Genomic DNA, 16,166 nt, shown 5'->3' with positions numbered 1-16,166 from the left:
TCTTTATACTAAAGTCCCTATTGCCAACCAGACCATAAACAATCATTCTGAAGACAGCTACGTTACGTACATGAATTTAGAATCAAGTATACTCAATGTTCCCAGGTCATCACAAAAAGGCCCTTTGGGGAAAACTTTCTATTTAGTTACTTCTGACTTTTGCATTAGTTCCTTATCTACTAAAGCTATTAAATAAGAAGCATTTTTCAATATTAATAATTTATATTTGGGTAACTACGCTTCTTTGTGAAGTTTTAGTGCACTTGTAAGTTCTAACATATTATATCTACCTGAATTTACAAATGGTCACACTTTGTAATGAATTAATAGTGTTAATATTTTTAAATACTCATGTGCTGGGGAGCAGGGAGTCAGGAGTAAGACGCCTGAAACAATTTAAAGGTGCAGACCTAGCAGGCTTCACAACTCTATGTAAGAAATATTTTACACTGACCCCTCTAACAATTTTAAATTAAATGCACAGGTAACATTAACCTATGTAAAATTTTTAATGGAAACCAATATCCTAGCAATATACTCTGTATTACAATTATGTTTTAGATTCATTTAAAGAACTCACACAAACACACACACACACACACACACACACACACACACACACACACACTCTGAGACACTCAGAAGGCCTTGCTGTTTTCAAAGATTGTCTCCCACACTACAGACTACCTTCCCTGGCCACACTCACTAAATGCCCTTCAATTATTTTGTCAGCCAAACACACCTTCCCTTGTAAACTTCTAGAACACCTCCTAGAAAAGTAGTATCAAGCCCAGTACTGCCTTCATTGATAACCCCTCTAAGACTATTCCATGTGTGTCAAATAACAACTGAAAGATTCTAGTTGATTCGTGCTAAAAAGAAACAGCTATGCTACTGAGAAACCAAAGAACAGGGGCTTCCCTGGTGGCACAGTGGTTGAGAGTCCGCCTGCTGATGCAGGGGACACGGGTTCGTGCCCCGGTCCGGGAGGATCCCACATGCCGCGGAGCGGCTGGGCCCGTGGGCCATGGCCCCTGGGCCTCCGCGTCCACGCGTCCAGAGCCTGTGCTCCGCGGTGGAAGGGGCCTGCGTACTGTAAAAAAAAAACAAAAAAAACAAAAAACAAAGAATATACAAGTAAAAAGGCATACCTCGTTTTCCTGCACTTTGCAGATACATTTTTTTACAAATTGAAGGTTTATGGCAACCCCATGTTGTCAGATCATGGTTTTAGTATTTTTTAATTAAGATATGTACATTGGTTTTTTTAGACATAATGCTATTATCGCACAAAGTATACTGTAAACATAACTTTTCTATGCACTAGGAAACAAAAAATGCATGTGACTCACTTTATTGCGATTTCACTTATTACAGTGGTCTGGAATTGAACCCCAAATATCTCTGAAGTGTGCCTTTACTATTTTTTTTAATTAATTAATTTATTGGCTGCGTTGGGTCTTCATTGCTGCACGCGGGCTTCCTCTAGTTGCGGCGAGCAGGGGCTGCTCTTCGTTGCGGTGCACAGGCTTCTCATCGCCGTGGCTTCTCTTGTTGCGGAGCACGGGCCCTAGGCGCACGGGCTTCAGTAGTTGTGGCACATGGGCTCAGGAGTTGTGGCTCGCGGGCTCTAGAGCGCAGGCTCAGTAGCTGTGGCACACGGGCTTAGTTGCTCCACAGCATGTGGGATCTTCCTAGACCAGGGCTTGAACCCAAGTCCCCTGCATTGGCAGGCGGATTCTTAACCACTGAACCACAGCTAAGTCCCTGCCTTTACTATTAAAGTACTTGCCAAATTACTGCTGATTTTAGATGCTTACATTTTCCCTTAGGATCATTAACAGTTTGTATGAATTAAACCAGATAAAGGTGTCTACAGTTAGTTTTGAAAGAGACTTTAAATTTAGCTCTGCTTTCAAGTCTAAAGAATTCTTAAACAATTTGAGAAACTGCAGCACAAGCTTGTGAAAACTGAAGCAAAGAGTTAAGGCAGGCAAACACTGACACTTGTGGTCATTCTGAGATTGCTAATTTGCAATCAGCTAATTCCTGCTTTGAGTCCAAAGAAAAGCAAAACTGGTTCATAAATCTTATATTAACTTCAAAGGAAAATGCCACATTCTTAATAAACACAATAATTTTTTTCAAAAATGGAAAACTACTAATATTAAATAGCCAAAAATATGCTATTTGTCCAAATCCTTTATGCAATGAAAAAGATGTCATCTGATTTTGAGTCAAAACAGTCAAGAGATATAAACTCCAAGCAAACACTGCTATGCAAAATTGCTGATTGATCTCAATAAAATTAAAATTGGTATCTAAATAACTGTGTCAAATGGAATTTTTCATAGTACGTTGGAAATTACACCTAATCCAAAACATTAAGATTTTTCTCCAGCACTGGAAAAAGATAGCTAGTTCTTCAGGTGAAATAAATGGCTTGCATTTAGGGGCTAAAGAGTCAGACTAAAGCACAAACAGGCATGGAGACTAATGTAGAGAAAACCAGATTCATGTTCCCTTCCTCGCATTACTCAAGGCTATTAGCTCATTCTCAGTGAACAGAAATCACCCACCATGGTTGAAGTGTTCTCCCCACAACCCTTTCTCCCTTGTTCTTTTTACCAAGGACATTTAGTTGAATTTATATATACATGAATAGTATAATACTTGTCTTTCCTATTACATATTGAACAAATGTGTACCTGATTGATCATGTAATAATCACTCAGATACTATTAACAACATGAATAAAAAAATAATAATTATTTCTGTACCCAGTAGAAACTAAGAGTTAGGAGGCATAGCAAATCCTGCCTTTAAATTCTGACTCCTTAGGGGATATTCTAGACATGCCCAGGAAAATCCTAAAATGAGCCTGGACAATGCTGGCCATAATGCATATATAATAGTAATATCCATCTATTTTCCCACCAGGGATGTGTTCTAAAATTAAAAAACAGACCTATGCAAGTAAAAATTACAAGACATCTATAACTATAAAACTTAACAAAATAGCTGCCAGTTTGCTCAGTCTGACAAAGAAATCTGTCACATTTACTGAGAAAGTTTAACCATAGAAATCAGATGTTAAAAGAAATCAGACTAAAGGAAGAACTTCTACAAGCTTGCCTGTCATATGATTTTTACCATTTCTCTTGGCTGGAAACATGCAGGTTGCTAGAAAAAGTCACTAAAGGAACTTTTATCTCACGTCTGCTGTTTTTCTGTAAAGTTCCTAACCAGCTTAACTTAAACATAAGAAACAGGATGCAGTTGTACCTAGAAGTTTAAAGTAAATTCTGATTCAGTACACAGGTACCCTTTCATTAGCTTTCAGGAGTCTCCTTTGCTGTGTAAACACTTTCCCATCGCAAGCACAGTTGAGACAATAGTCCACTGGGAATTCAGGGGCCTAATACTGCACCTAATACTGCAGGGAACCACTAACCAGCAGGTTACCTATGGAGTTCTCTTAATAATCAAGATCCATAAGAAATCCAGTGGGCATCAAAAAAGAGTCCAATCAAAAGAACAGCCATAAATAATTGCGTTATCCTTCCTGGAGAAAGGGCAGGGAATGTAACTAAAACATCTTTGTATCTCTAACATTTAATAAGCTGTGCCTAATTGCAAATGTTGGCACACAGCAGTTGATCAGATATGTATTTGCTGATCAAGTGATTAAAGCAAAAATACAAACATCCATTTATACTGCTATGAATGATCTCTGGGTATGCCATGCTAGTAACAGGAAAAAAGTCCCACAACTTTCTCCAGCAGTGCCATGCAGCATAATAGTTAAGAAGAGAGGATAAGGACTTATTAATCTTGCTTTAATTCCCAGCTGGACTCTTTCTCATCACTAATCATCTGATATTTGGGATAATTAGTTTACAACTCTAAACACTGGTTCCTCATCTTTAAAATGGGTATTACAAAAATAAAACAATTATGAGAAAAAAAGTCATTTATATAACAGCTCAAGTAGGCTTAGCACACACATGAATTTAGTCACTGCTGCTAGTTGCATAGTCAAATCCTACGTCAGGAATTATTGGTAAATAATGATCTACTACAAGCCACTTATACTTTTATAAAATAAGTTATCTTAAGTAGGCACTTAAGCATTATTCTGCCACCTAAGTCTAATTTTTTTTTTTAAAAAAAAAGAGTAGTTTTTGTTTTTTTTTTAAAAAAAGAGTAGTGTGGGCTTCCCTGGTGGCGTAGCAGTTAAGGATCTGCCTGCCAGTGCAGGGGACAAGGGTTCGAACCCTGGTCCAGGAAAATCCCACATGCTGTGGAGCAACTAAGCCCGTGCACCACAACTACTGAGCCTGTGCTCTAGAGTCCGTGAGCCACAACTACTGAGCCCGCGCACCACAACTACTGAGTCCGCATGCCACAACTACTGAAGTCCACATGCTTAGAGCCCATGCTCCACAACAAGAGAAGCCACCACAATGAGAAGCCTGCGCACCGCAACGAAGAGTAGCCCCCGCTCACCACAACTAGAGAAAGCCCGTGCGCAGCAACGAAGGCCCAATGCAGCCAAAAAATAATATATTAATTTTTTAAAAAAGAGAGTAGTGAGCATGTAATATGGGTGGACTTAGGGACTAAATGCCAAGAAACCCAGGTTTTAGTTCTCTCCTTCACACTTAACCAGAAAAAGTCAAAGCTCTAGGCCTTACATTTCCCATTTATAAAACTCTTACTGTTCCTTCTAACATTTCTAGGAAAATCACATACACTCCTTTAAAAAAGTCTTAGGATTCCTAAAACTACAAAACACATTTCATCAGCTATACTAAAAAACATAATGAGGACAAAAAAATTTTTAATATTAGAGAAAATGTAAATCTATATTTGAAATAACACACATTACTGGGGAAGATAGGTGGGATGAAAAATATACGACTACAAATATACAGTGTAAGTTTAAAAATGGTAAATTTCTATGAGTTAAGGTCCCTAAAGTCTCAGAGGAAAAACTGGTAATTCAGGTTATTTAAAAAAAAAAAAAAAAAGGACAATGCCCCAGTACTTGCAGAAAAAAAGCAGCAAGGTGCCCAACAGACTAATCATACAAAATATTTAAGAGTGAATATCTAGTGTTTACTGAAAAATTTGCCTGATGGCAAGTTACTAAACCATCCTGAAATATTAGGACAAATAAACATGATTAGTAAAGCCTCATTACCCACCAAGAAGATCCTGTACAAGTGTGCTTTATCCATTACATCATTTTGTTGAATTCCGCCATACATGTAATTTTAAAGAAAAAGAAAAAAAAAATAAATGCTGACATTAAAAAGTGATTAAAAATAAAGTTTTGCTGCCTTCAAGAACACGAGAAACCGCGCAAGAGTGAAAAAGAAGTGGGCTATCACAACACGTGTCAGTAAAGCAATCCACAGCAGCTGATTTACATAAATCCTAGAAAATGGTGGGGGGAGGGAGGGGGGAAGATGTCTACATTACTGATTAAAAATGGTCTACGAGCCGCAACTAGATATTAGTAAAACGAAAATCAGAACAATTTGAGAAAAAGAACTTCAAGGGAAGGAGTGCACCGAAGGGGTTAAATTACACTAAGTTACATATCAAAGCTTATATTGCTTATGCCCTATAAAATCATGTAACATGAAAACCAACATCTAACACTGAAAACATTTAGAAAGCCCGTGCTTGAGCATAAATTAAAAAAAAAAAAAGGAAATAAGCTGGAAAAAGATAAAATTATAACCATTCATTTCATAATCATCCCATTTTCGTATTATTCACTCATCACTACACTTACACTGAATATATATAATTTAGCACATGGAAGCAAATCTCTAAGCTTCTCTCTACCTTAGGTTTTTAGTCAAAATGAATGCAAACAATCACGTGGGATTCAGCCAAGCAGTGACGTTAAATTCTGCTCTGTCAGAGAGAGCATCTGTCAAGCCCACATTTAAACTGCTGCCTGCCTGTGCAGCAGCTGAGGAACCCTGGATTTCATATTACAGACTAAAACCCTGGTAAAACTGCTCAAAATCCTTCCTGCAGCTGCCAGGCAACAACGAAAGAGACTTAAATCCTGTTCTTTTCCAATACAATCGAAGCACTCCATTCTAGCTCTGGCTGCTTTTGATTGCAGCTCAGTGTTCTTACTAGAAATATGGATACTGAGAAGAGAATACAGCACTGCATTGTCCGGCCAGGAAAACAGCAGATGTAAAAAGCCTCAATGCATCAACTGTCAGCAAGAGTCGACAGTGCTCCAAACAGAACGAACCACCACAGCTCTTTTGTTTAAAGAAAGAGAAAGAAAATGAAAGAAAGGAAAAACCTCAGAAGACTAGGACCCATATGAACAAGAAGGGGAACTCGAAGACAAGCAGACAGATGGACACTCTGGACACTGTGAAAAGCAATCGCAGGAGGCAGACTGCTGGGGGAGGTGCGCATGTTCGATAGCATCTTGGCTGAAGTGATGGCGTGCCAAAAGTATCTTCAGTGAGCATAATCCTCGCCTCATAAATGCCTGACCAAGGAAGGTATGTTGATATCTTGTTTGTGATACTCATTTAAATGTCTGTTACTTTTTTATAGCCCTGGAGGCACTAATATCTAATAAACAAGTTCATACAGTTCACTGTCCTTGAAACTATGAAAGGGTTTCTAAATATATGATTTTAAAATCTGTCATTGCTTTATTCAAGTAAATATGTAGCTTGCAGTAATTATGGATTACCGAAAAGGCAAACAGTAACAAGATGTGCTTAAAGGCTTCTCTGAGAAATTAAACTTTAAAAAAAAATCTGAAGCCCTCCAAAGAAAACATAGCAATCCTCTATCAAATTAAGTCAAGTTGAATCCTTATCCAATAAATTAAAGTGCTCTCTTAAAAATGGCCATCGAAGAGGTCAATGCAGTGAAATTTATTAAATAGTATCAAAGATGATCTTAATATTAAGAGCTTTCTCAGTCCTTTTAAAACAAAATCTTAATATAGAAGTTTTTAATAACAAAATGTTGCCTCCCATACCCATGTCCCTAAATAAAGATAACTTACCAACTCTGAGACTATCAACAAATTTTAAGTACCACCGAGCTGTAAGATACTATAAGGAAAGCATTTGCACAGGATCACAGAAGGCAGTGTGCATTTATGCACAGCCCACCACCCCAGGAGATCTGCGTGTTCACAAATACAACTTTAAACAAAGAAATATCAATACTTGCTAAAATTACCCCCTTTTAAAATAGTGAGCTTTTATTTTAAGCAACAGACTGATTCTAAATGATCAAAATATAAGACTGGTTTTGGTGATCATTTTTAAAGTGAAACTCAAAAACATAATATGAAAATACTCTGTCATAAAAATATCCATGTAACAGCAATACAAGGTCAAAAAATTAAATCTAAATGTAGCCACTGTGCTTCCAGGTTATATAAATATGTAATGATGAACTAACTGGCATAGTATGTGTGTGCAGGGCAGAAATAAATCTAATAAACTATTTTAGTAACAATCATAGAACAGCAACTCATGGCTCAGGAACTCGGGTATTTCTAAAATTTTTTACAGATCGTCAAAGATCCTGATTTTTGCTCAATTTTACAGCACAACTCAACCTATTATTTAATAATCACAAAAGGCAAACATTTTAAAGACGTATGTAGGGATTCCATTCTAAAGTTAAGATTAAACAAGTCTATCAGGCCCTATTATTATTAGAGCTCAACATCAACTCTCACTCACAGTATAAATTTTTATTCCATTAAGGAATGAAACCAGATGGTATTAAACAAACAAAAAAAATATGGTTGTAAAAAACCTCAAGTCTCTCTTAGTACCTTTATCTCTCAATGTTAAAGTCACCAATTAAACATTTTTATAAGCTAGCTATCTCAAAATAAGAGTGTAGAGTTTTTTATTCAAGCACCCCTTAAATCTAGAACTGTTCCCACAGACTAAGATATTATCACTTTTAGAAGTCAAATAATAAAAACAGCATGTGTGTGTGAGAGAGAGAGAGACAGAGAGAGAGAGAGAGACAGAGAGAGAGAGGGAGAGAGAGAGAGAGAGAGAGAGTGTGTGTGTGTGTGATAGAGAGAGGGAAAGAGAGAGGGAGAAGTAACGGAACATTTTATAGTAACATCCTCTCCGTGAGGGTCAATCCATAAGATGTAAATACATATTAATCACTTGATAATATTACCATAAAAACCCATGAGACAAATCAAAGTTATTTCTATGCTGAAAATGTAAAAGTGCAAAACTATTTAGAATGTCAAAATATTTTAACTTTCTGGTCTTGTTCCCACTTCTTAAGAATTAATGTAAAACAGGCAGTAACTGGAGAATAATTTTATCTTTTAATAAAAGGAGGAATAGTTACTTTAATTGTACTTTCTTTTTAACAGTAAAATTATGGTAAATATCTGAAAAATGTTTAATAAAGCATTTTTTTAAGGCTAGACACATGCACTACATTTACCAATGGGAGATTAAGAAATGAGTATATATGGATTTCAAGCCTGAGCAGCTGGATATTTACAAACATACAAATATCATGAATTTACATTAAGATGCATCTCCATCACCTATCGCTACAAAATCACATAGGACCATAAACTACATGTATGCCAGGTTACAATATATAATAATTTGCTGTTTTCTGTAATATTGAGATACTTTAGAAACATCACTTCAGGTATAATGTTTTCATAAAAATACAATTTACTAATATATTTACCTTCATTCATTTTTTCAGTCCTTTATTCAAACATGCATTCAAACATCTGACCTTCTATTTATTGCTTCTTAAACCATCAAATTTACACTTTTAAAGGATCTAAATGATTAGACTTCAACCAGTTTCTAAGCATTCTATATCAAGAGAAAGCTGACACATTTAATTTAGCTTTGGAATGTTTAAAATAGATTATCAAATAAATTTTAAAAGCAACTTTTGTTTCCTTTAAATTTACACACATAACCCTTATATCTACTGGCTTCTTTACGGGGTGGAGGGAAATTATTACTATTTATCTAATATTTCATTTGAATATAAAAGCTTAGAAAGAGTCTCCTCATCTAAACAGAATGGCCAACTATTTACAAGTGTAAGGAGGAGAAAAGTGAGTTTCTAAACCAGAACACTCAGCTCTGTTATTTTCAACTGAGCTCACCACAGAACTATGTTTTACTGGTATGGTGAAGTGTCTTAGTCTTCATCAGAGTAATGCGAAATTAAAATTCAGGTAAATAAATTCTAATAAATAAGTAGATTCTATTTTTTTTTAATCTGAAAACTTAAGGAAGAAAAACACTGCTCCTATCTCACGAAATGATTAATGTAATTTCTTACATTTGAGAAACACCATAACTTCTAAAAGTACTACATAATCTCAGATACTAGAAATCATCAAAAGCTAGCGCCTGTACTGTTACGCTTCAGAGATGCTCGAATCCCCACCTGCTTGCTCCTCCTAGTGGCTTCTGCTAGAACAGGAGTCTAACACTTCCCATCAATATTCTCAAAATACTTTACATTATATGAGTGCTATTCTAGTTATTCAATTATATGAGGACTTCCATGTAAATGCCATTATTTTCCCCAAATAATTGAATTTTTTATCGAGGTTAAGCAAATTTGGTATTAACCATAAACCTTTCAATATCACAGGCTACATAAACACATTCATATGTGTATATATAATTTCAAATAAACAAATGCTCCTACAATAAATGTTTTTAATTGACCAGTTTTCTTTTACATAAAGAAATAATTTTCACAATAAAAAGTTGAAAAAATTAAAATTACACAAAAAGGTTTGTTTTCTCTTTTAACAGAATTCAAGCTACAGCTCCTTACCCATCCTTTACCCCCACGCCTTGATCCAGAAAAATAACAAACTGAAAAAACATGAACATATTTGTGCTATGCACTAAAAAAACTTGTTCAAAGACCAGTTCTTAATATGTGGCATCGTGAACTTCCCATATTGACATCTCATAAATTTTTTTCCTAAATGTAGGGCTCTAAGTGTCATGCTAGCAGAAGTCCTAAAAATGTAAAAAATTCTCTACATGCAAATTTAGAACACAGCATAACTCAAAAATCTTTTAAGATGCATTTTGTGAAATTTAAAATTTTAAATAGTTGGGGATACAATAATACCTAGTGTCTATATTTTGTAAGAAATCTGAAAAGACTGTTCAAAGCAGTTCTTTAATTCTAACATGGAGATTCAACTGAGATACGTGATAGTACTCTGTGAAGTCCACAGATAATTAAAGATAATTAGTTGCTATATTATAAAAATCAATCATAAGTCTAAGTAAGGACAATGATCTCCTGAATACCTCATGTCTGAAGTGGAAGGTTAACATGAGAAATGAGTACTTGCAAATGTCCATCATTTATTACTGTCTTAAAATCCTGCACTGAAGTTACTGAACCCTGAACATTAATTCTGACAGGTGCGTCTTCTCACTGACTTTCTCGACACAGTAGGGGCCAACGGAAACATGCCAAGCAGTGTACTGTGACTAACAAAACTCTGCCATAATCAACCTTGCACCGTCTGTCCCACAACTGATACATGGCCATTTTACAAAAAAGGCCGCTGACTGTGCACCATACCACCAACGGTATGTCAAATCAATTTTAATTAATGCCAATAAATTTTCCATCTGCTCTCAGGCCTCCTTACATGGCCTCTCTCAGGGATCTAGCAGCATTTTCCTCTTCTCCATGCATACAACTTTTAATCTTTAACTTAAGTCAACAAGTACAAGTGACCAGAGCTACTGAGATAGATGATGAAATAAGTGGAAGAAAATCAATCCATTCACCTCTCTTTAAAGTGGTCACTGTGCTCCAAAGGTGTATTTTTAAAGAAAATAAACCTGTTCTCAGGATGTTACGTTGTCAAGGGAAGACAAGTCATAAACGTTGTTCCTGGGTTATCCTATTTTCACAGCTTAAAAATTTCCATGTGCCCTAATTTTATTAGTCTCTTTCAAGCAGTTCTGTGATATTTCCATTCTGTAAACGTTTATGCTTCATCTTTATAGAATGACTGCGAGGGAGACAACGTGACCGCATTAGAAAATGATTACCAAAGAACAGTACTGATTCAGGAGAAGAACACATTCTCAGCCACCGATCTCTCATCCACTACTGGATATTTACAACATGCTTCAGTGGAGAAGAAGACACTGCTGCTTTGCAAAGATGAGCTGGAATGCCAAGAGGTCTCTGTTCCGTACCCATCTTATTGGTGTACTTTCTCTCGTGTTTCTTTTTGCTATGTTTTTGTTTTTCAATCATCATGACTGGCTGCCAGGCAGAACTGGATTCAAAGAAAACCCTGTGACATACACTTTCCGTGGATTTCGTTCTACAAAAAGTGAGACAAACCACAGCTCTCTTCGGAACATTTGGAAAGAAACAGTCCCGCAGACTCTGAGGCCTCAAACAGCAACTAACTCCAATAACACAGATCTGTCACCACAAGGAGTTACAGGGCTGGAGAATACACTCAGTGCCAACGGAAGTATTTACAATGAAAAAGGCACTGGACATCCAAATTCTTACCATTTCAAATACCTTATCAATGAACCTGCAAAATGCCAGGAGAAAAGCCCTTTTTTAATACTACTAATAGCTGCAGAACCTGGACAGATAGAAGCTAGAAGAGCTATTCGGCAAACTTGGGGCAATGAAAGTCTAGCACCTGGTATCCAAATCACACGAATTTTTTTGTTGGGTGTAAGTATTAAGTTAAATGGCTACCTTCAACGTGCAATCCTGGAAGAAAGCAGACAATACCATGACATAATTCAACAGGAATATTTAGATACATACTATAATCTGACCATTAAAACACTAATGGGCATGAACTGGGTTGCCACATACTGTCCACATATTCCATATGTTATGAAAACTGACAGTGACATGTTTGTCAACACCGAATATTTAATACTTAAGTTACTGAAGCCAGACCTGCCTCCTAGACATAACTATTTTACTGGTTACCTAATGAGGGGATACGCACCCAACCGAAACAAAGACAGCAAGTGGTACATGCCACCAGACCTCTACCCAAGTGAGCGCTATCCTGTCTTCTGTTCCGGGACTGGTTATGTTTTTTCTGGAGATCTGGCAGAGAAGATATTTAAAGTTTCTTTAAGCATCCGTCGTTTGCACTTGGAAGATGTATATGTAGGGATCTGTCTTGCCAAGTTGAGAATTGATCCTGTCCCCCCTCCCAATGAGTTTGTGTTCAATCACTGGCGAGTTTCTTATTCAAGCTGTAAATACAGTCACCTAATTACCTCTCATCAGTTCCAGCCTAGTGAACTGATAAAATACTGGAACCATTTACAACAAAATAAGCACAACGCTTGTGCCAACGCAGCAAAAGAAAAGGCAGGCAGGTATCGCCACCGCAAACTCCACTAGAAAAGACAACTTTTTTTTGTTTTCCCAAACGTGCGATCTGTAAAATATTGCTAAAAGCATGTATAGTTAAAACTGATTACATCCATAGGACAAGTTTTAGTTAAAACTCATCGCATAAAGGAATCCAAAAATATTTTTTTAATTTCTGAAGAAGGTAATTCTTAAAAATACAACACGATATAACAAAAAGGTATCCCAAACAATCTACTAAAAATCCACATAAGGGGATTCTGTGTATTAACATGCAATAACAGGCATGCATACATCAATGATTCAACTCTTACGTTAGGGGCCAAGAAGGTGTATTTGCATATGTTTTCCACACAAATTTTAATTTAAGAAATGGATACAGTCAAAAGACTTTGGATTCAGTTTTTCATTTCAATATATAATTAAATGTAAATAAAACATTATTGTCAATTTTAAGGAAACTTTATAATTGTGCAAAAGACAAATTTTGACCTATTCTAGGGTTCTAAAAACCATATTCCATGCAATAAGATTTAGTTGAATTATTCCATAAACATGTTTATAAAGTTCAGATGTTTCATCAATGCAGTTCTCATCTAAGTATTTACTTTATAAAAACAATTGAGATATTCATTTTCTTTTATCAATACGCACATATACTGGGGGAATTTATTTTGACATGACGTGATAAAATGTGAAAAAAAAAAATCAATGTGTCTCAGGCTCACATTTTTATAAAAAAAAATTAAATGTTTCAAAATAGAACATCTGTTCCCTCGTTGGTGTTCAGGGCCAAGCTAGAACTTCAATGATTTACTCAATCAACCAGTTACTGCACTCTCAAGGAGCATCACCAGTTAACTTCAAGCATATCTGAAAAAATCTATCATTTTCCTCTAACTGAAGCAAAAGTGATTACTTACAGGCACAAAGAGGATGCACTGTTGAAAAAAGATAAAGGATAAAGAGTGCAGCGGCAGTTTCATTCAATACATTTTAAGATGCATGTCTGCCAAACTGCAACATATGGGAAGTTTATTTCCTGACAGCAGGTGTACACATGCCAGTACTTAATCATTTTACGGCACCTATTTCTTTCTCTGAGTGCCAAGTTTACAAACCTGCAGTTTTTAATTTGGTGGATGACAAATATTCTGCACCACTGATTAAAAACTTTCTTGGGAGGGATGGGGGAAAACTACAAATGTTTGATGAACACTTGATTCTAGGATGAACAATGTATACAATGCACTTTTATCAAGTTTTTAATAAAAAAGGTAAACAAAAAACCTTTACTGAGTGTTATGGTCCAAATGCTTCACAATAATTTTGTATGGCTCCATTATAAATTTTAAAATCAGAAAATACTAACCCATTAATTTTAAAAAGGTGTTTTTACTTTAAACAAGTGTATAAATTTATCAATCTTGCTCAGTGAGGATGTCACTTATCCTAATTCTAACAACAATCATTTTCATCCTTGATTCTATTCTGAAGAGTTATCCACCAAAACAGAATTCTAACATGTTACAGTTCAGAACCACAGAGACTGCTTCAGTACTTATCATTTAATGCGTTGAATTCTATTTACACTCAACTTATCTCCCACTTTCAGTTCAGTTGTCTAAGTGTTCTATTCTACATAGAATAATTCTGAATGTTGAGCTAAATAACCCCCCAGCTCTTGGTACGGTCTGTTTTTCACTTGATTTATTCTGTATGGTTATAAAAAGACTAAAATTACTAAATACCAAAATTAGTAAAGAAAGGTCACACATAAAAGGATAATACCAAATTAGATAAGTGTGATGAAAGACAAAAGGAATCCTTCCCTCAGTATAATCCTCTCCTTAATACTTCGGAAGTTTTATTTCTTAAAAGTATATGTATATGCATGTATGCATCCACAGGTACGCACTCAGACACAATCCAAACACTATGTGTACAAATTATTATTACAGTGCAGTATCTTTAAGAGATAGTATTTTCCTTCCAGAAAAATTCAAGTCTAAAAAAGATGACTTGGAATCTCATGACACGCCAAGTTCTCAAAGAGCACTGAATCAAATAACAAATGTTTTAGTACTGCTGAAAATCTTTATTTTAAAATAAGTATTCTGGTATTCTGCTATTAATTTATTTTTGACCTTCCATTCTGAATATGCAAGCTGATTTTAGCAAAATATGATTTTCAAATTTATATTATGTTATTTAAAAATACAGTATTTAAACATCTCACCAAATATTAATTGTGCCTTATTCATGCCCAGTACTATGTAATTTTTACTATGCATGAAAATATAATTTTAAATGACAGCACTTGCATTTGGTCAAAGAAAAAAATTACAGGAACAACCATGTAATCTTTATGCTCGAAGTGTTACGAGATATTGTGGAAGATAAAAATACCAAAACTTTCAATACTTACTAGTTTATTTTGATCAAGATTATATAGGTGATGAAATTCTAATTAGAGCAAAAAAATTTTCTTTCTCACCTCTGATTATACAGTATAATCACAAAAAATCAACTGGAGTCTTATTAATATCTATTACTAAAACCCCTATAAAAATAATACCAACACAGCAGCAGGAACTATTTACTGACTGAGAGTACGCTGTGTGCCTGGTACCGTGTTAAAGCACTTTACACACATATCTCGTATAATCCTTATAAGTAACACTAAGAGATAAGAAAGACTGGTACAAGAGGTTAAATACCTAAGATCACACAGCTAGTAAAACAGCAGGGTTCCACTGCAAAGACTCTTAACCATTATGCTATTCTGCTACGTACTTCACATATGACTCCTGCTAGAGGGTCTAAAAAGCTAAGCAAAAATGGCCTGTCCTCTCTTCTATTCCATGCTTATTCTTCACCTTTTGCTAGGATCTCCAGGCATCACAACTGTTTTCTCACACTGGAGGGACGCCTGATGTCAGGCGCAAATAAAGAGAAGGAGAAGGAGAGGAAATCTGATCCCTCAGTTATTTTTTCTTCTCCTTTTCAGTTGCTGATGTCTGGGGGCCAGAAACTCAGAAAAGCTAAGGATTACTGCTTATCTCTTGCTCCTTTGGGCACTGAGACACATCTGTAAACAACAGGCAGGTGGCACTTAGAAATTATGTAAAAGGTGTTTCTTTTGAAGTACAATTTGGTCATTGTTAGTAGTCAAAAGTAGCACCGCATTTACTCACTCTACTGGTTAGTCGCCTGTTTGGTGATGAGGTGGTAAAACTGATTTATCCAGCTGGTTCAGGTTTGTTTTCAGTTTTTACTGCTTAACTACAAAAGTTGACTATTAAATTAACACAGATTTAAGAAGCCAAAAAAAAAAATCTCTACCATACCTATATTCTAACACACCTCACAGAGTATCAGTGTATCGCTTAACATGACTCTCGGAAGACGGGTAATGTGCATCAAATACTAACAGGGGCCATTCTAAGTTTCGGCCAGGAACCTGTTGCTGCGCACTCCATCAGCACACACACACACGCCCTCCCCCAAGCACGATATAACTCTACACCTTACTACTTTCAAGATCCGATTTGCCAGAGAAGGAAGAAAAACGTTTCTGTATTTGCAGAAGTGTTTCCCCTTCCTCCACCAGCAAATATCTGAGCTAAAGGACAACTAGAGTGAAAGCAACTGCCTCCATCTGTTTATTAATCTAATTATTTCAACTTCTCACTGAAGCCTATAGATTCTCAGTCTGAATTTCA

At 35.9% G+C, this 16,166-nt stretch overlaps 2 protein-coding genes across 2 annotated transcripts in view; one reads left to right on the top strand and one right to left on the bottom strand.

The window, feature by feature from the left end:
* CDC73 (cell division cycle 73) overlaps positions 1-16,166 on the bottom strand; it is an 84,970-nt gene that overhangs the window by 31,931 nt on the left and 36,873 nt on the right. The window lies entirely within an intron of this gene.
* On the top strand, positions 5,965-13,733 carry B3GALT2 (beta-1,3-galactosyltransferase 2). The gene is made up of 2 exons (XM_065892158.1): positions 5,965-6,548; positions 11,082-13,733. Exon 2 carries the CDS (start codon positions 11,203-11,205, stop codon positions 12,469-12,471), a length of 1,269 nt encoding a protein of 422 aa, XP_065748230.1. The 5' UTR covers positions 5,965-6,548; positions 11,082-11,202; the 3' UTR covers positions 12,472-13,733.

Source organism: Phocoena phocoena, chromosome 1 (assembly GCF_963924675.1).
Source record: "Phocoena phocoena chromosome 1, mPhoPho1.1, whole genome shotgun sequence".
Classification (NCBI taxonomy): Eukaryota; Metazoa; Chordata; class Mammalia; order Artiodactyla; family Phocoenidae; genus Phocoena; species Phocoena phocoena.
The sequence above is the reverse complement of the archived record's forward strand: the minus strand, read 5'-3'. Positions and strand labels throughout refer to the sequence as shown.

Bases quoted from the DNA above. Each gene is read 5' to 3' on its own strand.
- B3GALT2 (XM_065892158.1), top strand. From the start codon at position 11,203: ATGCTTCAGTGGAGAAGAAGACACTGCTGCTTTGCAAAGATGAGCTGG.